Genomic DNA, 17,268 nt, shown 5'->3' with positions numbered 1-17,268 from the left:
TTTCCCAAAGCAAATTTTGCTCTCCTGAAGAATAAAACCAATGTTTTACACTTGTATCCCCCATATCTCATACTCTGGCACTGTAACTCCATACTGACTAAGTAATGCTATTTTACAGCACATGGTTCAGATATTCTTTGAAAAATACAAAGGATATATAAAAAATTATGATCAATATTCTGAGATGAAAGGTCAGGATGCCATCAAACAATATAAAGGAACTAGAAAGAACTCTTGTAAATTTAATATACAATAGTGTCAGTAAACAATGCATTTAAAATAATTGAAAGACAAATTTGAGGAAATCTCTTAGAAAGAAAAGATAAATAAAATTAGAGAAAAGATAAGATTTATAAAAGAAATGAAAAAAGAAATTTCCCAGAACCGAAGGACATGTTTCTACATTGAATGTGATCACCAAATACCCAGCCCAATGAATAAAGCAGGACCCACCCAAAGGTGTATCAAATACCGAAATGTCAGAACACCAAGAAGAAAGAGAAGATCAAATAAATGTCAAAGAAATAGGTTATATACAAAGGATCCAGAGTCCAATAGGATCAGACTACTCTACAATCACCTAGAAGGTAGAAGACAGTTGATCTATGACTAAAATGAAGAAAAAGTATCTCCAATGTTGAGTTTTATATCCATCCAAACTATAAAATGTGAAGGTAGAATAAAGGTCTAGATATTTTCAAACAAACATGACCTACAAAAGTGGGCTTCCTATGCACTCTTTCTCAGGAAGCTGAGAATATGTTCCACCAAATCAAGGAAACAGGGAGACAGGAGACCCAAGACAGAAAGTAATCAACATGTAAGAGAGGAAGAAGGAATTCCTAAAACAACAGTAGAGAAATCCCAGGATGACAGCTGTGCAGAAGGCCTATAAAACAAGTCCAGATCAGAGCAAGAGAAGTGAGTGTTCCAGGAGAGATTTACCCAAGATTAAAATGGGTGTGAGAAGTAACTTGATATGGTTGACCATACTGGTAAGCCTGCCTGAGTTAGTGGTAGGTGAAGAATAAAGCAAACAAACAAAATGATGAGGCAATGGTTAATTCCAGGGAAAACAAAACTTTAACAAAAAAAGTAATCACAGTCACAGTAAAATACCTGATTTAGTGGTGAATAACATATATATAACTCTAGTGCTTTAAATTTTGAGTACTTTGATCAAAAATTTGAAATAATTGGGAGGTTGGAGCAAGAGAAGGAAGAATGGTGTGAGAGAAAAGAACCAAATCCCCATCTTTTATGGGAGTAAATCAGTAAACAATATCTACAATTTTTAAATGAAGAAATCAGAGTGTAATCATGTTACTCAGAAATATGGAGATAAGGAGCTAAAAATATCTAGGAGTCAAATGTGACTGCTTCAGTGTGGAGGCATAGAGCAGAGAACTGCTTTGTTTGTACATAAACTATATGACTTTTAACACTATTACATCTGTAACTCTGAAAAATAAAAATTTTGGATAGTAACCAGCTTATTTTAAAATGGTATATTTTGTCTCACAATTAACTAAAGATGCAAATAAGCAAAAAAGAATGAAACATTTTCCAGTTTATTATCTTCTGACATTTGTCCCTAGATGCCACTCTCCACCTCCCTTAGAAAAATACTATGTACATTTTCACAAACTTAAATACATATATTTGGTCATCTTGAGTTACATAATTGCTGACAACAAATGAAAAGAAAAACTGGTTCTGTTTCTTTGTTATAAATAAGTTATTAAATTATGCATGTGAACATTTGAAACATATACTAATAAAAACTACCAGAGCAAGAAGGTTTATCTAAGTAGCATCTTTGAAAAATGGTGAAAGGTCATTATTTGAGATGCTTGTTTCATGATTTTTAGCTCTGCTATGGTTTCTGGCCTATAAATGATTTATTCATTCCATTTTTTTCATGTAATGCACCTTTACAAATTTCCTTTTTATAGTCAAGGCACCTTGCTAAGTTCTGAATTTCCTGAAATCTGTAATACTCTCACTTGTACTTAATCATCTTAAATACTGTAAAGTGCTTAATCTAGCAACATATATCTTAATCTGTTAACATTTGCAATTATTTTTCAGGGAAAAATTCTAATTTGAACAATAGTATTTATTGTTTACAGACTGACATGGAGACCTAAATTCAATATTCTGAAGAAGCTTTCTATTATCTCTTCTAATTTTCCTCGTTGCCAAGAGTTGAATAAATATCATAACATTGTGTCACTGTAAAAAGGTGGAAGGAAAGGCATTCCACTTTTTCACAGTGTTGCACCTTTTTCCTGCATTGTCAGGAAATTGTACTGCCCAAGCAAATATTTAAAATGTAGCAATGAGAAAAAACCTCTAGACAGTAAACCGCAAGAAGATATGAGCCCTTCCTCTTATTCACCATGGCATCCCCAGTGCCAAACATAGCATCCAGCAATATAATGGGTATTGAAATATGTTAAATGAGTGAATGCAACACTGCTTACTAATTTCGTCTATCTTCCCTAATCAAAAGAGATACAAAAAGACCACATTCTATTAGGTATCAGGAATTTATATACCTGACTACGAAGGAAGACCCATCTTGTCAAGTTTTGGATCCCCAGAACCTAGAAAACATGGAAAGACCAAAAAAAAAAAAAAAAAGTCCTTGTCGGGAACAGATCGCAGTGGGTTAGAGTAGCACCCAAATCCCCTTTTATTTGTCACCAACAAAACTTCCAGCCTACTCTGTCTGCCCGCTCTGAAAATTGAATGGCCTTAAGAGGAGTAGATTCTCAATGGAAAAGTCACTTTTTCAGGAACAGGCACTTCCACTCCATGCAAAATGAGGCCAAGTCAACAAAACAGCAAAGACTTGGCTAATGCAAGCACAAGCTAATTTATTATGATTGGCCCAAATTACCCACTTTTTTTTGCCGCGCAGGCCAATATCCACAACCGCACTGATGCCTCATGTAGGGCGAACGTTTTCACCAGTAGCTGGTGAGGAGCACGGTGTTTCTCAGCCAAAACCGAGGGAGACTGGAAATTGTGCAGTGCAGTAATCCAAACACCTCGAGTGGATCCCAGCCTTTAAAATCTATATCTCGTAAGAAATTCCTTCCATTTTCCATATTACAAGCTGGGGAAACAAATCTCCGGAGCTCTTCAGGGATGAGCTCTTTTCCAAATACTACAACCACTGCCACCTCCCCATCCCTCAGTCCAAGGTTGAACCACACACGACCCAGTTCTGAAGGGTCACACCTAGCTGACCGCCTCCCAGCTGGCCTTTAAAGAAGCCGCGCGCGGTCGAGCTACCCCAGAGTCCAATTTCCGTCCACAAAATGAGAGGATGTTTTCCTCCTGGCCACACCCTCCTAGCCTCGCCCTCCACGCCCCGCGCGAGCAAGAGCGCGCGGGCGCGCGGGAGGGGCGGGGTCGCGTAGGCGGCCGCTGCGAGTTTCGCCCTCCCTCAGCGGCGCGCCGGAACGCCCAGGGCCCATGGACAGCGCGGCGGCGCGCGCGCGCGCGCTCCCGGTGCCCTCCTCCGTGACGTGCCTGGCCCAGGCCGCGCAAGGGCGCTGTAGCTGCCAGAGCCGCTGTCATGGCGTCTGAGGCGCTGTCTGAGGAGAACCCGCCGCGGTCTCTTTAGAGCGAGGGGCGGGCGGCTGGGTATGGAGAGCGGCCCCGAGAGCCTGCAGCCGCTAGAACACGGAGTGGCCGCCGGGCCGGCGCCAGGGACAGGTTCTCCGCAGGAAGGGCGACAGGAAACCAGGCTCGCCGCTGGGGATAGTCCTGGAGTATGGGCGGCGGAGAGCAGCGGCGGGAAGGGGCAGGGGGCGGCAGCCGCCGGGAGGAGCCTCTCGGACTCGGCTTCTCCCGCCGGCTCGCCTCGGGTTCTCGTACCCTGCAGCTCCCTCCCGGGCTTGGACTTGAAGGGGAGCGATTTGGAGAATCCTGCTGCCCAGAAGGCGCCTCTGACAGGGCAGCACAAGGTGACCGCCTCCCCGGAGGTAGCCGAGGCCGGAGCCGACCATGAGTTGGGTCCGGCCGGAGACGCGGGCGCCCTCGCGGATCCCGCCGGCACCTGCCGGGCAGAGTCGGCGGCCGCGGGCTCCGAGGAGCCCAGCAGCGGCGGCGGCCTCAGCAGCAGTTGCAGCGACCCGAGCCCTCCCGGGGAATCGCCGAGCCTGGACTCCCTGGAGTCGTTCTCTAACCTGCATTCTTTCCCAAGTAGCTCCGAGTTCAATAGTGAGGAAGGAGCTGAGAACAGGGTCCCCGAGGAGGAGGAGGGCGCGGCGGTGTTGCCCCGGGCTGTGCCTCTGTGCCGAGAGGAGGAGCAGGAGGAGGGGGAGGCAGCCCAGGTGCTGGCGGCCTCCAAGGAACGCTTCCCAGGACAATCTGTTTATCATATCAAGTGGATCCAGTGGAAGGAAGAGAACACACCCATCATCACGCAGAATGAGAATGGACCCTGCCCTTTACTGGCCATCCTCAATGTTCTGCTTCTGGCCTGGAAGGTACACTCCGCAGCTTTCTATTTCCTACAGCTTTCGGGGAGGGGGAACACGGGGCGAGGGAGCTGCTGCCTGTCAGCTGATGGCTTCTTCCTTTTTTTCCCCTCATTCATCAATCCATCCCTTTTTCTTCTTACATGATATTCATTCTGAGACTCTCTTGTTGGAAGAGTGTTCTCATATATACGTCAGAAAGAATTGCCGGCAACCTCAGGTCTCTCTTGTACTGTTTAGTGATGAGCGTTCAGCATTCAGCTATGGCTGATATACTTGGAAACAGCCGGGACTAGGAGCATCTTAAACCCTTTGGTTTATTTTTTAACCTATATTTTTCTGTGTTATTCCTTCTTACTGACTTTATCACATATGGAAAAGAGTGAAGAAAGGGGGAAGATCATCTTCAGAAGTTACCATCAATCTGTGATATCAGGGAGCAAGTTTTGATGGTTACGTTTAGTCTATTTTCCAACTCCTGCTTGCTCCATTTGGGTGTGGATACTTAAGGGCATGGTGATGGGGACGATGTGGCCCCTTAGACAAATTCCATTTAAGGAAAAGCAGTGGCCTGAGACCTAATTACCATAACTTCTTGGTTTTCAAAGATCGTTTTTATTTTATGTATGATTTTTACTTGCCTCATTTCTTTTACTCTACTGAAATAGTCTGGCATTATTACCAGTAACCACACATCAGAATGCGTTAAGGGAGCTAAAATTATAACAACTAAAATAAGAAAAGATATATTCAAGTTAAAGGAGCAAAAGAGGGAAGGGCCCTTCAAAAGAAAGTATATTGAGGACTCAGTATATTGAGGACCTGTAAATGAAGTGTCTTATTTAAGCTTGCAGTTTTAGAGTGCTGAGAAGATGCATCTTAGAGTACATATTTTACTTTTAAATTGAGAATTGTATCTATAGATAAAATGTTCCCTAGAAAAAAATAACCTGGATTATTGTGACTAGTTAGGAAGAAAGTCAAGTAAAGGAAATAGTGTTTATTAAGTCACTTCATCTTCCTTTCTAGCAAGGGCTAATGCAAAGAAAATAAGATTAGATCTTACCAGTATCTAGTACATAATGGCACTCAAATGTTTTGAGTGAAAACTGCCTGTTCTTGAAGAGCTGTTGAGCTGTTTGGAGTTGCAGCATCGACTCACTTGAAATTACTAAAGAACAATGCAAGACAATACACTATAAATGCTAGGTTATAGGAAGCAGATTGAAATGCATTAGACATCCCAAAAGGGGAAGTTTTCCTTTGGTCTGGCATAGTCCCAGAGAGCTTCATGGAATTTTTAGATCTTGAAGGAAGTTTTTAAGGAAAAGTAGGATTTAAAATAACAGGAAAATGGAATTCCTGGGAGAGGGAAGGGTATAAATAAAAGGGAAGAAAATAAAATGGATAATGTGTGTGTGTGTGTGTGTGTGTGTGTGTGTGTATGTTTTGGATGACATGTCAAGGGAAAGCTTCACAGAAGAGGTAACCTGTGTACTGGGTCTGATGGCTGAGTAAGAGAAGTTCCTTCCAGGCAAAGGGAATAGTGTGTTCAAAGATGCTGAAGCAGAAAAAGGTTTGTTCTATTTGGAGACTCCAACCTTGCTTGGAGTGCAGTGGAGGAGAAGGAAATGGCAGTAGCAGGAAATAAAATTGATAGGTGGGTTAGACTCTGAATGAGCAGGCATGCTAAGGAACTTAGAGATTGTTTTATAAATCTTTGGTTCTTAGCCTTTTTTCTGCCTCAAGACTATTGATGCACACAAAAATTACTCATCAGTAATCATCAGTGATTGATGGGGAGATCAATTAAGAGAAGCAAGGTTGGATAGAGCTGTGTTCTCAAAGTGAGCCAGGGCTTCTGAGGTCAGTACTGTACATAATAGTACTAAGTTGTTTTTTGCCTTTTTCTCTCTCATTCTCTCAGTGTCAGTAGAGTTTTTCACGCTCTGTGATGTGTGATGATATCATTGCTCTGACAGTTAACAGAATCTGTGCTCGTGCATTCTTGTGTTTAAAATTTTTCTCAATTTTTATTTCTAGTATGGTAAATCTTGATAGATATAATCCACTTAAACAAAAGCTCTTTGGGATCCTCAATGATTTTTAGGACTGAAGAGGGTCTTGAGACCAAAAAGTTTGAGAAATGCCATAGTAGAGAAAAATAGTAAATAGGGTATGAAGGTAGTTGTCAGATTTCAGAGGACCCATCATTAGACACGTTTAGACTTTATACACAGCTGATAATAGGAAGCTACTATAAATTACTGGATAAAGGAATGACAAAGAAAGGGGTCTTTTCATTTGAGATTAGACTGGAGGTGAGATTGTAGTGAGTGTAGCAGGAAGAATTGATGAGGATAGCTCTTTTAGATGGAAATTCTCTGCCCCTTCTCTCTGATGAGGATAATGTCACAGCCTAAATGATGAATTGATTGCTATCTGGTTATAGGAAATGAAGGATGTGACACTTTTTTCTAATTGGGTAATAGAGATTGGTTGGATCATTCAAAAGGTGGAGAGTGTGTTTTAGATGGGAAAGTTGATGTCAGAGTTTGGCTGTGTCAGGTTGGAATTGTCTGTTAATGGGACATAAAAATGTAAATGTTCATTATGCCTCCAGAAACATAGAATGGGCCTCAGGAAAGACGTCAAAATTATAAGAAAAATTGAACTGGAGAATTATTGCATAGATAGAATTATGGTATCTGTGAGAATAAATGAATTCTCCAAAGAGAGTGGTGAGTAGTTCTCAACTATTTGCCATCCCAGTATATGTGAGGAACTACAAATTGCCAGTATAAACATCCTCCCTCTATTTTCTCGCTCCCTCTTCCATCCAGTTCTCCAGTAGACGTAGAGAAAACAGAGGAATAAAGTTGTTGGGGGGAAGGGAATGCTAAGCAGCAAAGATGAGAGAGTGTAAAAGAAATCAGTATAGGCACAATTTGAGATGTAAATGAGAACTAGAGATAGGACAAATTCATGATAGTGTGGGAGAGAAACTCTTATTTTTTTTTAAAAAAAGGTCAGTTATCATTGTCAAATGCAGCAGCGTCAAGGAACTAACTGGTGGAGCAGGAAAGATTTTGCCAAAAAGGACAGATATGAGAACAAGGTCGCTAAAAAGTCAATATAACATGGCATCCTCAGAATAGGTGGTAAAATTCTCTTCAGAGGACAACAACACCAATCTTTTTTTTTGAAGTAATGGAAGGAAGATACAAAGACAAGGTCATGTTAAGATAGAGAGACATGAAAATTGAGGCCTCATTCTCCATTTTGGCAGAATAACAGATGATCTCATCAGTAATAGCTATTGAACTTGCCAGTAATTAAGGAGAGAAGTTGTAAAGCATCGAAGGGTGAATTTTGTGAGAAAATTATGTTGTATTTTAAAGAAGTTCTCATCTCATTAAAGATTATGCATAGGAATTTGAGGCATAAGCAGAAAGTAGTCAGTGGCCATGGATAAATTGGGGTATTCTTTTAAAACTTCTAGTATGTCAATTTTGTTTTTCCCCGCCCCCCCCAAATAGTTCTCTCATCGCTGGAAATAGGAGCAGTAAGAATGGCTGGTTAGGATTATCAAGTATTGGGCTTTTCAAGGGTTGATTCATGGAGAGTCAATGGAATTAAGAATTGAAAGTAAAACAGTTGATCATCTTTTTTGGGGGAGAATGAAGTAATGAGAAAAATCAGTAAGGAATTTCCTAGCGGTCCAGTGGTTAAGGCTCTGCGCTTCCACTGCAGGGGGCATGGGTTCGGGCCCTGGTTGGGGAACTAAAAAAAATAAAAATAAAAAATAACTGAATACATTAGGAAAATTTGAGTGATTCAAAGGAAATAAGTGCCATGATGATTCTGGGTGAGAGATGACAGTTAAAATTATCAAACATGGTTAAGTACTAAGTTGGAAATGTTGAAGTTTTAATTAAAAGTGTTGGTTTAGGACTGATGGAAAGTAGGTGATCATTACTAATCTGTAAAATAGTTGAACTGTGATAATCCAACAAATCAAGAGAGAAGGAAATCTGTTCATTAAATTTAATTCAAGCTCAAATTTCTAATTCTCTAGCTGACACCAGGTAAATTGACCCAAATTGAAGTCTTGGAATACATTTTCATTTTGCTTCTTTATTTTAGACTGTTTTTGGTGTTTTATTAATAGTTTTTCTTTAATCTTTCATTTTATCTATCATAAAACAATGCCATTTATAGGTTTATTTGAAGACTGTGACCCAATTAATCAGTTGTATTTATAAAAATCAACAAGTCAGAAGATATATAAAATATTAAATTTACTTTCTGATGTTATTGGCCTATGTTATAAATACTGAAGCAGAGTGATGGGTACTTGGAAGTTCATTATGCTGTTACTTTTCGGCTTTTCCATATGATTCAAATTTTGCATTATGAAACATTTTTAAAAGCTTCTGCCTTAATATTTTTATGTTTATGAAGGTATTACTTTAATAATAGAAGGAGTCCCTGCTTTGTCACCCTTTTGTTTTCTTATAGAAAGAATATAGGTTCTAAGGCCCACATACTCAAAAAATATATATATATACACATACACATATGTATATAACTTATACTGTACATTGTAGTAGAAGACATATAGTAATATCTAATCATTATGTATCTAATTATTATGTAGCATTTTAGTGGAAGTCTGAATGCACTATTCTGGTTTAAGATGCTGGAAGCACATCCCCTCTGCTCCCCAGTCCTTTGGGTGGGAAATTCTTCCTCTTCTTTCTTTGCTTAGCAGGTGCTGAGACGATCTCCTACTCCACATCAAGGGAGGAACAGCAGGATTCTTAAGCAAGTTTGTTTACCTTAGTCTTGTTGCTCCAGACATTAAACCTAGAAACTATCAATATAAAATAAACATTGATACATTTGATTCAGTAAAAAACAAAAAACTTAAGGTTAAAAAAAAGAAAAAGGACAAAAAGATACCCCTTCCCCAAAAAAACTTCACCAGGAACTAAGTGAAGTCAAAACACACACTACAAACTAAGGGAATTATCTGCTAGATTACTGTATGTGTCTAAGGGCTAATTTCTTAATTTACAGAGAGCCCTTATAAATTAGAAAGAAAAAGATGAGTGACCCAAGAGCAAAATGAGCAAAAGGCCATTAGCAGAAAATTCAGTGAAGTTCAAGTGGACATATCCTCTGTCTCATTATCACCTGCAGAGGGTGAGCTTCTTACCAGAAAGCTTTTGCTCTAGTTCTCCTTCCCTCCTTGATGACTTCTTTTCTCATACCTTTTCACAGATACCTCTTCTTAGTTTTGACTAGGTTTTACTTTCTTTTTTTACTTCCTGACTTATAGGAATATTGCAACTGCACAAATTTTCTCATATTCCCCTTTTCCTAAAGTAGGCACAAAGCTCTTTTGAGGATTTCCAAGTGTATTACTTATAAAAATGGAAAAACAGATGGTGAGCTGAAGATTCCATTTTAGCCTCTGCCCACCCTGTTTGTTTTTTAATATAGATCCTGTAAGAAGAGATTAAAAGCTTCACACAGTGGTAGAGTTTTGTTTACACAAAGGTGCAAGCAACACTTCGGAGGCTTTCATTTCCAGTCTCTCCTAAGAATTAGGATTGGTGTAATATCTCTCGGTTTGTCAGATAAAGTAGATATGGGCTGATGATATTATGAATACTCCCTGTGGTGGTTGTCCTATTAGTGTTGTCCTCATTTTCTCCTCTCCCTTTGCTATGAGTAGTCCTTCAGTGGAAAACCTTCCCATTCTCCTTCCATCCTTGTCTCTGTTAAGTCCCAGATGAAGGACATTTGAGCACAGGTGATATCAGTAATCCTAGGGCTTTGAATAATAACAGTAAGTACTCAATTATTTTTATGTCCAGATACTATGCTAAGTATTCTACATGTATTATATGCATTTTCTCTTTTAATTTTCTCAACCACATCATGAAATCCTTGTGTAGATATTGTTCCTATTTTACGTACAAAGAAAATTGAGGTGCATAGGGTGTAAATAACTTACCCAAGGTAAGTTTATTCCCACTCCAGAACCTGAGCTCTTACTTCAGATATTTGGTTGGAAAGTTGAAATTCAAGGTAACAGTAATCCTGGTAGACAATAGGCCTGGGACAAACCAGGGTGGAAGAAGAGCTAATGATAAAGTCAGAGAAGCAGAAATAGACTTCATGATTACTTAGAACAAATCCTGGGGATCTGTTCTTTGCACAGATTCCTTCTGTTTTTAGCCTCCTGTGTTTTATCCCATGTCCTGTCAATTATCTGACACTTCCAATTTCAGAGGCTTTCTTGAGTTCTGTGGTGAACGAGCTTACCTTTACATCAAAGTTTATTCAGTATTTTCTTTGATATTTTCAGTAGTTAAGTTTTCTCTCTCCTGCCACTACCCTAGTTCAGGCCACTTTCATCTCTCTCCCGGACTACGTTAGTAGCCTTTTAACTGTTCTCTTATCTTATTCTCATCTGTCTTTCAAGCAATTAATATAAATGTTTCACTGTCACTTTTTCTTTGGGTAGATTTTCAGCATGGTAAGCTTGCTGAGCTGCTTAAATATAAGTCCAGTGAAATTTGAACTAAAGATGCCTTTTTAAAAAAGTTGTATTTATTTATTTTTATAAATTTATTTATTTATTTTTGGCTGCCTTGGGTCTTCATTGCTGCACGCGGGCTTTCTCCAGTTGCGGTGAGCGAGGGCTACTCTTCATTATGGTGTGCGGGCTTCTCACTGCGGTGGCTTCTCTTGTTGTGGAGCACAGGCTCTAGGCGCACTGGCTTCAGTAGTTGTGACTCAGTGGCTGTAGAGTGCAAGCTTAGTAGTTGTGGCACATGGGCTTAGTTGCTCCACAGCATATGGGATCTTCCCAGACCAGGGCTGGAACCCGTGTCCCCTGCATTGGCAGGTGGATTCTTAACCACTGCACCACCAGGGAAGCCCCAAGATGTCTCCTTTTATTATACATCTTTTACTGGGAAAATTTCACTGGAAAAACATTCTTCATTGTTCTGAAACCTTTGAATTGCATATAAAGTAGGACATTCTTGAAAATCTTATACATGTGAATATATCTGCAGTTTCTGATGGTTTTAAATAGTTTTAAATAGGCCTCGATATTACTCTGAGAATGGGGTCTTAAGTTCTGATAAACATTGAGGGTAAAGGTGTTTCAAATTAGCCAGAGTTGAAAGTTGTCTCTTATTAAATTTTCCTGGTTTGAAATACTGATGGCATGTAGAAAGTCAGTTAGATTTTTAGTATTTTTAAGTACAGTAATTATTCTTAATAATAAATGAATATTACCTATAAGAAATTAGAATATAAAACATGATGTATAATAGCTTATAATGTTTATTTGCTGGAGCCAGAATTAAAGGCATGTTGAAAGGATCCTTAACTTTTTTAGCCCTTATTTTGAAAAATGCTGCATTTCGTCTGTTTGATTCCCATTAATAATACTTATAATATAATTTCTTTACAATTTCAACTTTAAAAACTACGAATACTATATGATTTGCCGCATATTCAAAATCAGTGAAACTTGAACTGAGAATAAATTGGGTTTTTTTTTTGGATGCGCTGTGCTGCTTGCAGGATCTTAGTTCCACAAACAGGAATTGAACCCACACCCCCTGCAGTGGAAGTGCGGAGCCCTAACCATTGGACCACCAAGGAATTCCCAAGAAATTGTAATATTTAGTGATCCTTTTTACCATAAGTAATGCAAAAACAGACTACAGCACAGGAATCAAATAATTCATGGACAAGTTAAAAATATTGTCTCCTGGGACTTCCTGGTGGCACAGTGGTTAAGACTCCATGCAGGAGGCCCAGGTTCGATCTCTGGTCAGGGAACTAGATCCCACATGCATGCCACAACTAAGAAGCCTGCATGCTGCAACTAAGGAGCCTGCGAGCCGCAACTAAGGAGCCCGCCTGGTGCAACTAACTAACTAACTAACTAACTAAATATTAAAAAAAAATTTTTGTCTACTGAGCTCCAACTCAACTTTCTGTTTGAATGTCAAACTAAATTTCACAGTTATGAAGCAGACGTCATTTTCTTCTACAAACTTACCTTCCCTTACCAAATGTCTTGTTTTTATTAAATGTATGGATCTTAAGTTTTAGAGTTCCCTGAGCCTTAGAGTCAACTTCAATTTTTCTTTTCCCATCATCCTCCACTTTTCACTGGTCACAGAGTTCTGTCAGTTCTTCATTTAAAATATATTTCACGGGACTTCCTTGGAGGTCCAGTGGTTAAGACTCTGCTTCCACTGCAGGGGGCACGGGTTTGATCCCTGGCTGGGTAACTGAGATCCCACATGCTGTGCATCACAGCCAAAAAAAAAAATACACACACGCACACATATGTACACATATATTTCAGATAATGTTTTAGATAAGATTTCATTGAAAGAAAGTGTTACTGTTTTTAGAAGTCTGTGTATTAATTTAGTATCCTGCAGTTTTGCCAAATTCATTGATGAGTTCTGGTAGCTTTTTGGTGGTGTCTTTAGGATTTTCTATGTATAGCATGTCATCTGCAAACAGTGACAGTTTTACTTCTTTTCCAGTTTGGATTCCTTTTATTTCTTTTTCTTGTCTGGTTGCTGTGGTTAGGACTTCCAATACTATGTTGATTAAAAGTGATAATGGGAATTCCCTGGTGGTCCAGGGGTTAGGAATCCGCACTTCCACTGCAGGCGGCACAGGTTCAATCCCGGGTCTGGGAACTAAGATCCTACAAGCCACACTGGGTGGCCAAAAAAAAAAAAAAAAAGTTGTTCAGCATCCTTGTCTTGTTCCTGATCTGAGAGGAAATGGTGAAATGCTTTTCATCATTGAGTATGATGTTAGCTGTGGCCCTGTCACAAACGGTCTTTATTATGGTGAGGTATGTTTCCTCTATACCCACTTTGTTGAGAGTTTTTATCATAAATTGATGTTGAATTTTATCAGAAGCTTTTTTGCATCTATTGAGATGATCATATGATTTTTTTGTCATTTTGTTAATGTGGTGTATCACATTGATTGGTTGTTGCAGAGCACAGGCTCTAGGGCGTGCTGGCTTCAGTAGTTGTGACACGCAGGCTCCAGAGCACAGGTTCAGTAGTTGTGGCACACGGGCTTAGTTGCTCTGCAGCATGTGGGATCTTCTCGGACCAGGGCTTGAACCCGTGTTCCCTGTATTGGCAGGAGGATTCTTAACCACTGTGCCACCAGGGAAACCCCAAACTGTATTTCTTGAGTACTTATTAATTGGTATTCTAATTAAACTTTAACAATGTTCTTTGGCAGGTTATTTTCATACTTAGCGTTAGCTATATAAACTGTTCCTTATTTCTTTGTTATTATTGGGTCCCCTGCATTTCTCTCCCCCCTTTCCCCTATATCAAAATTATAGGTATCAAAATCTTGGCATATCACTTTTGAGATGTTTTACATTTCTGTTCAGGATATTAACACTTTAAGCAGGTTTTGTTATTTTTATTTTTGGTCTCTCGTGAGTCTATTCTCAAGTACACTTCACTCTTCGAATGACTAAGAATTACAGAATAATTGGGCTGAATTAATGATGTTTTATCCTATAGTTGAATATTTGGAGTTGTAGTAGCTATTTCCTTTTGTTAATTTAAATATTCTTTTGTTAATTTAAATGTTTAATATTAAATATTTTATTTAAATATTAATTTTAATAGAAATCTAGTTAGAATAATGAAATATTTGTAGGATAGGACATAATTTATTTTCCTAGATAATAAAAGCTTCATTTTATTTGGACTCTATTAATTCGAAACTGTGTGTTAATATGTACTGAGAGGTTTTGCTCAAATTTTAGGAAGAATATTTAAACTACTTAGAGTACCTTCCAGGTGTCCTTGAATACATTAATTTATTTGTAAACAATATGTTATAGATTATTACTAAAAGAGGACCATCTGAGAACCTAGGTCATACTTCATTTGTCTGTTCTTCATCATAAGATTTAAAATTTAGAGATTCAGACAGAATACCACAGTTTTAAATTCTGTATCCTTAGCTAGCTTTTCCATAACCTGTTTTTTCTTTAATAGACTCTAAAGAGACAAAGGAAAGAAAGTCTTAGGATCATTAACAAAATCTTCAGCATTTGCTTTTGTGGTGATGGTGGTAGAGGGAAGCAAAAAGAGAAGCAAGCATTCAGGAAGATCATTTTGTGGTTAAAAAAAATTAAGATCTGTTGATGGCTCCAAAGTATTAGTGGGAGGGAGGCGGGCATTTCTTCACTATTATACTCTTTTGTCCCTAGCTGTAGTGAACATCCAGAATATTTTGTTGGCTAAGATTCGGGAAATGAATATACCACTCAGTATGCTTGGGAATAGTTAGAATATTTGCGTATTTGTTGTCCCACTTCTAAAATCTCTATAAAGGTTGTCATTTCCTATTTCAAATGTTTGAAGCAAGACATGATGGGCAGTTGTTATTATTTGGAAATTTCAAGACTAAACCCTGAAATCATCTATTTGTAGAAATCTAGGATTGTAGAATGTATTTCCCAAATACATATACTTGTTAGTTCCTTGGTTTTTTATTGACAATTTTATAGTGGGATTACTACATTGACCAAAAGAGGATAAGCTATTTGTTTATGGGATTTTCTGGTGAATACATTTCTGCACTGAATTTGTCTGGAATAAAAGAACATATAGGTCTCATTTAAGAAGCATTGTTAGGTGAAAATTGGACTTTCAGAGTGGTCTGACAGTTATTCAGAATGTAAATATTCACAGTGTTTATAAACTACTGGTTTAAATATCAGACCTACAAAGTGGTATTGAAACACCTTGATAAAATATTATCTAAAAGCAGTTAAAATCATCTAAAGCAGGGATCAACATACTTTTCCTGTAAAGGACCAGATAGTAAATATTTTAGGCTTTGTGGGCCATATTGTCTTTGTTGCAAAGATTCAACCTGTTATTATACTGCAAAAGCAGCCAAAGACAGTACATAAACAAATGAGAGTGACACCCAATACAACTTTATTTAGAAAAACAGCAGGGGGCTATAATTTGCCAATGAGTTTCAATTTGAAAAATATACTCTTTATGGGAACTCTCTGTACTTTCTGCTGAATTTTTCTATAAACCTAAAACTGCTCCAAAAAAAAAGTCTATTACAATTTCTGGGACTTCCCTGGTGGTCCAGTTGTTAAGACTCTGTGCTTCCACTGCAGGGGGTGTGGATTCGATCCCTGGTCGGGGAACTGAGATCTTGCATGCTATGCAGCGCAACCAAAAAAAAAAAAAAAAAAGTCTATTACAATTTTAAAAAGTGTCCTAGAAAATAAGAATAATTTAGAAACAAGTAATGATTAAAACCTCAATGGCAACTCTTGGTTTTCACTGAGTGATAAAGCCACTGGATGACTAACTCATAAGTACCAACTGTCATTTATGCTTTCAGAGGGTCTAAAACTGTTCTGTTTTACAGGGATCTTGTTTAGCACTTACTTTATTCATTGATTAAAACAAACAAAAAATTGTGACATACCGTTACTACATTTGGTAACATAAAGATCCAGAGCACCTTCTTTAACACTTGTTGTTGGAGAAATTGCTGATTTAAATGATCCTGAAATAGTAATTCCTGAGGAATTTTTAATTATGCTGCTATTCTGTCATTGCTATCTTAATTATTTTGTTCGCGTTTACATCCTACAGTACTTATTTTTCTTCCATGAATATACCAAGGAGTATGCTTTTGAATAAGTCAGCTAAAATATTTACAGTCATTGGCTGTAATATCTGTGTAATTCATCTGATAATTCATTTGAAAAATTCATTTAGACTGTGTTGCAGCTGACTTAACTTTTGAAACTTAAATATGACTATAACGTATATACCTACTTTTAATCTTTTTATTGTGACATATAGCACATACATAAAACAGAGATGTCCAGTTTAACAAGTTATCATAAAGCAAACAGTGGAACTACCATGCAAGTCAAGATAGAGAGCATTGCCAGCACCCCAGAGGCCTCTTATATGTCCTGTTACAACTGTAACTCCTTCTCCTATCCCTAGGGTTAACCACAGTCCTAATTTTTATAGTATCCATTTTCTTTTCTTTATACATATACAGCTCTAAACAGTAAAGTTTAATTTTGCCTGTTTTTAAATTTTACAGGTTGACTCATATAGTTTGAATCCTTCAGTTTATGACCATCCTTTATACTGTATTCATTGCAGCTACTCAACAACAAAAAAATGGCCCAGGTAGACTGAAGTAATGGAATATTGACCTGTGTTAAGCCTGTCTTCAGTAAAACTGCTGCATGGGTGACCTGTCAAAACATGTTCGGTGCCTCTTCCTGCCCTTAAACTGTATTTTCTATCATGCAAGACGCTGTTGCAGGTGCATAATGAGAATCAGGATGGGTGACCAAAGGCATAGCACTTGGCTTTGAAAATAGATTTCTCATTGACTCTCTGAGATCTTGTATCACCCTGTAAATTTTATGGTGATAGGATTGGCTTTGTTGTATTAAAGATTAGTTACAAAGATTTTTAAATGTGAGTGTTGTATACCTATAGTAGATACATATAATACACATACATACTTGTGTTTCTGACTGAAGAAACACCTTAAGTATCTAAAACATTTGATTTTATAGAAAAATACTTTGTTTTTCAGGTGAAACTTCCACCGATGATGGAAATCATAACTGCTGAACAGCTGATGGAATATTTAGGTTAGTGTTGAAAAG

The 17,268-nt window shown here is 38.3% G+C and overlaps 1 protein-coding gene across 3 annotated transcripts in view; it reads left to right on the top strand.

Moving 5' to 3' along the window:
- The first annotated feature begins 1,562 nt into the window (after positions 1–1,562).
- The window catches only part of MINDY2 (MINDY lysine 48 deubiquitinase 2), a 77,787-nt gene continuing 62,081 nt past the window's right edge, over positions 1,563–17,268 (top strand). For all 3 annotated transcript variants that reach the window (XM_059056259.2, XM_067029772.1, XM_059056258.2), the window contains exons 1-2: positions 1,563–4,505; positions 17,196–17,253. In XM_059056259.2, the coding sequence (XP_058912242.1) occupies positions 3,660–4,505; positions 17,196–17,253 (904 nt within the window). In that variant the 5' untranslated portion in view covers positions 1,563–3,659. The remainder of the gene's footprint in view (positions 4,506–17,195; positions 17,254–17,268) is intronic.

Source organism: Kogia breviceps, chromosome 3 (genome assembly GCF_026419965.1).
Source record: "Kogia breviceps isolate mKogBre1 chromosome 3, mKogBre1 haplotype 1, whole genome shotgun sequence".
NCBI lineage: Eukaryota > Metazoa > Chordata > Mammalia > Artiodactyla > Physeteridae > Kogia > Kogia breviceps.
This window is presented reverse-complemented; position numbering and strand designations above follow the sequence as displayed.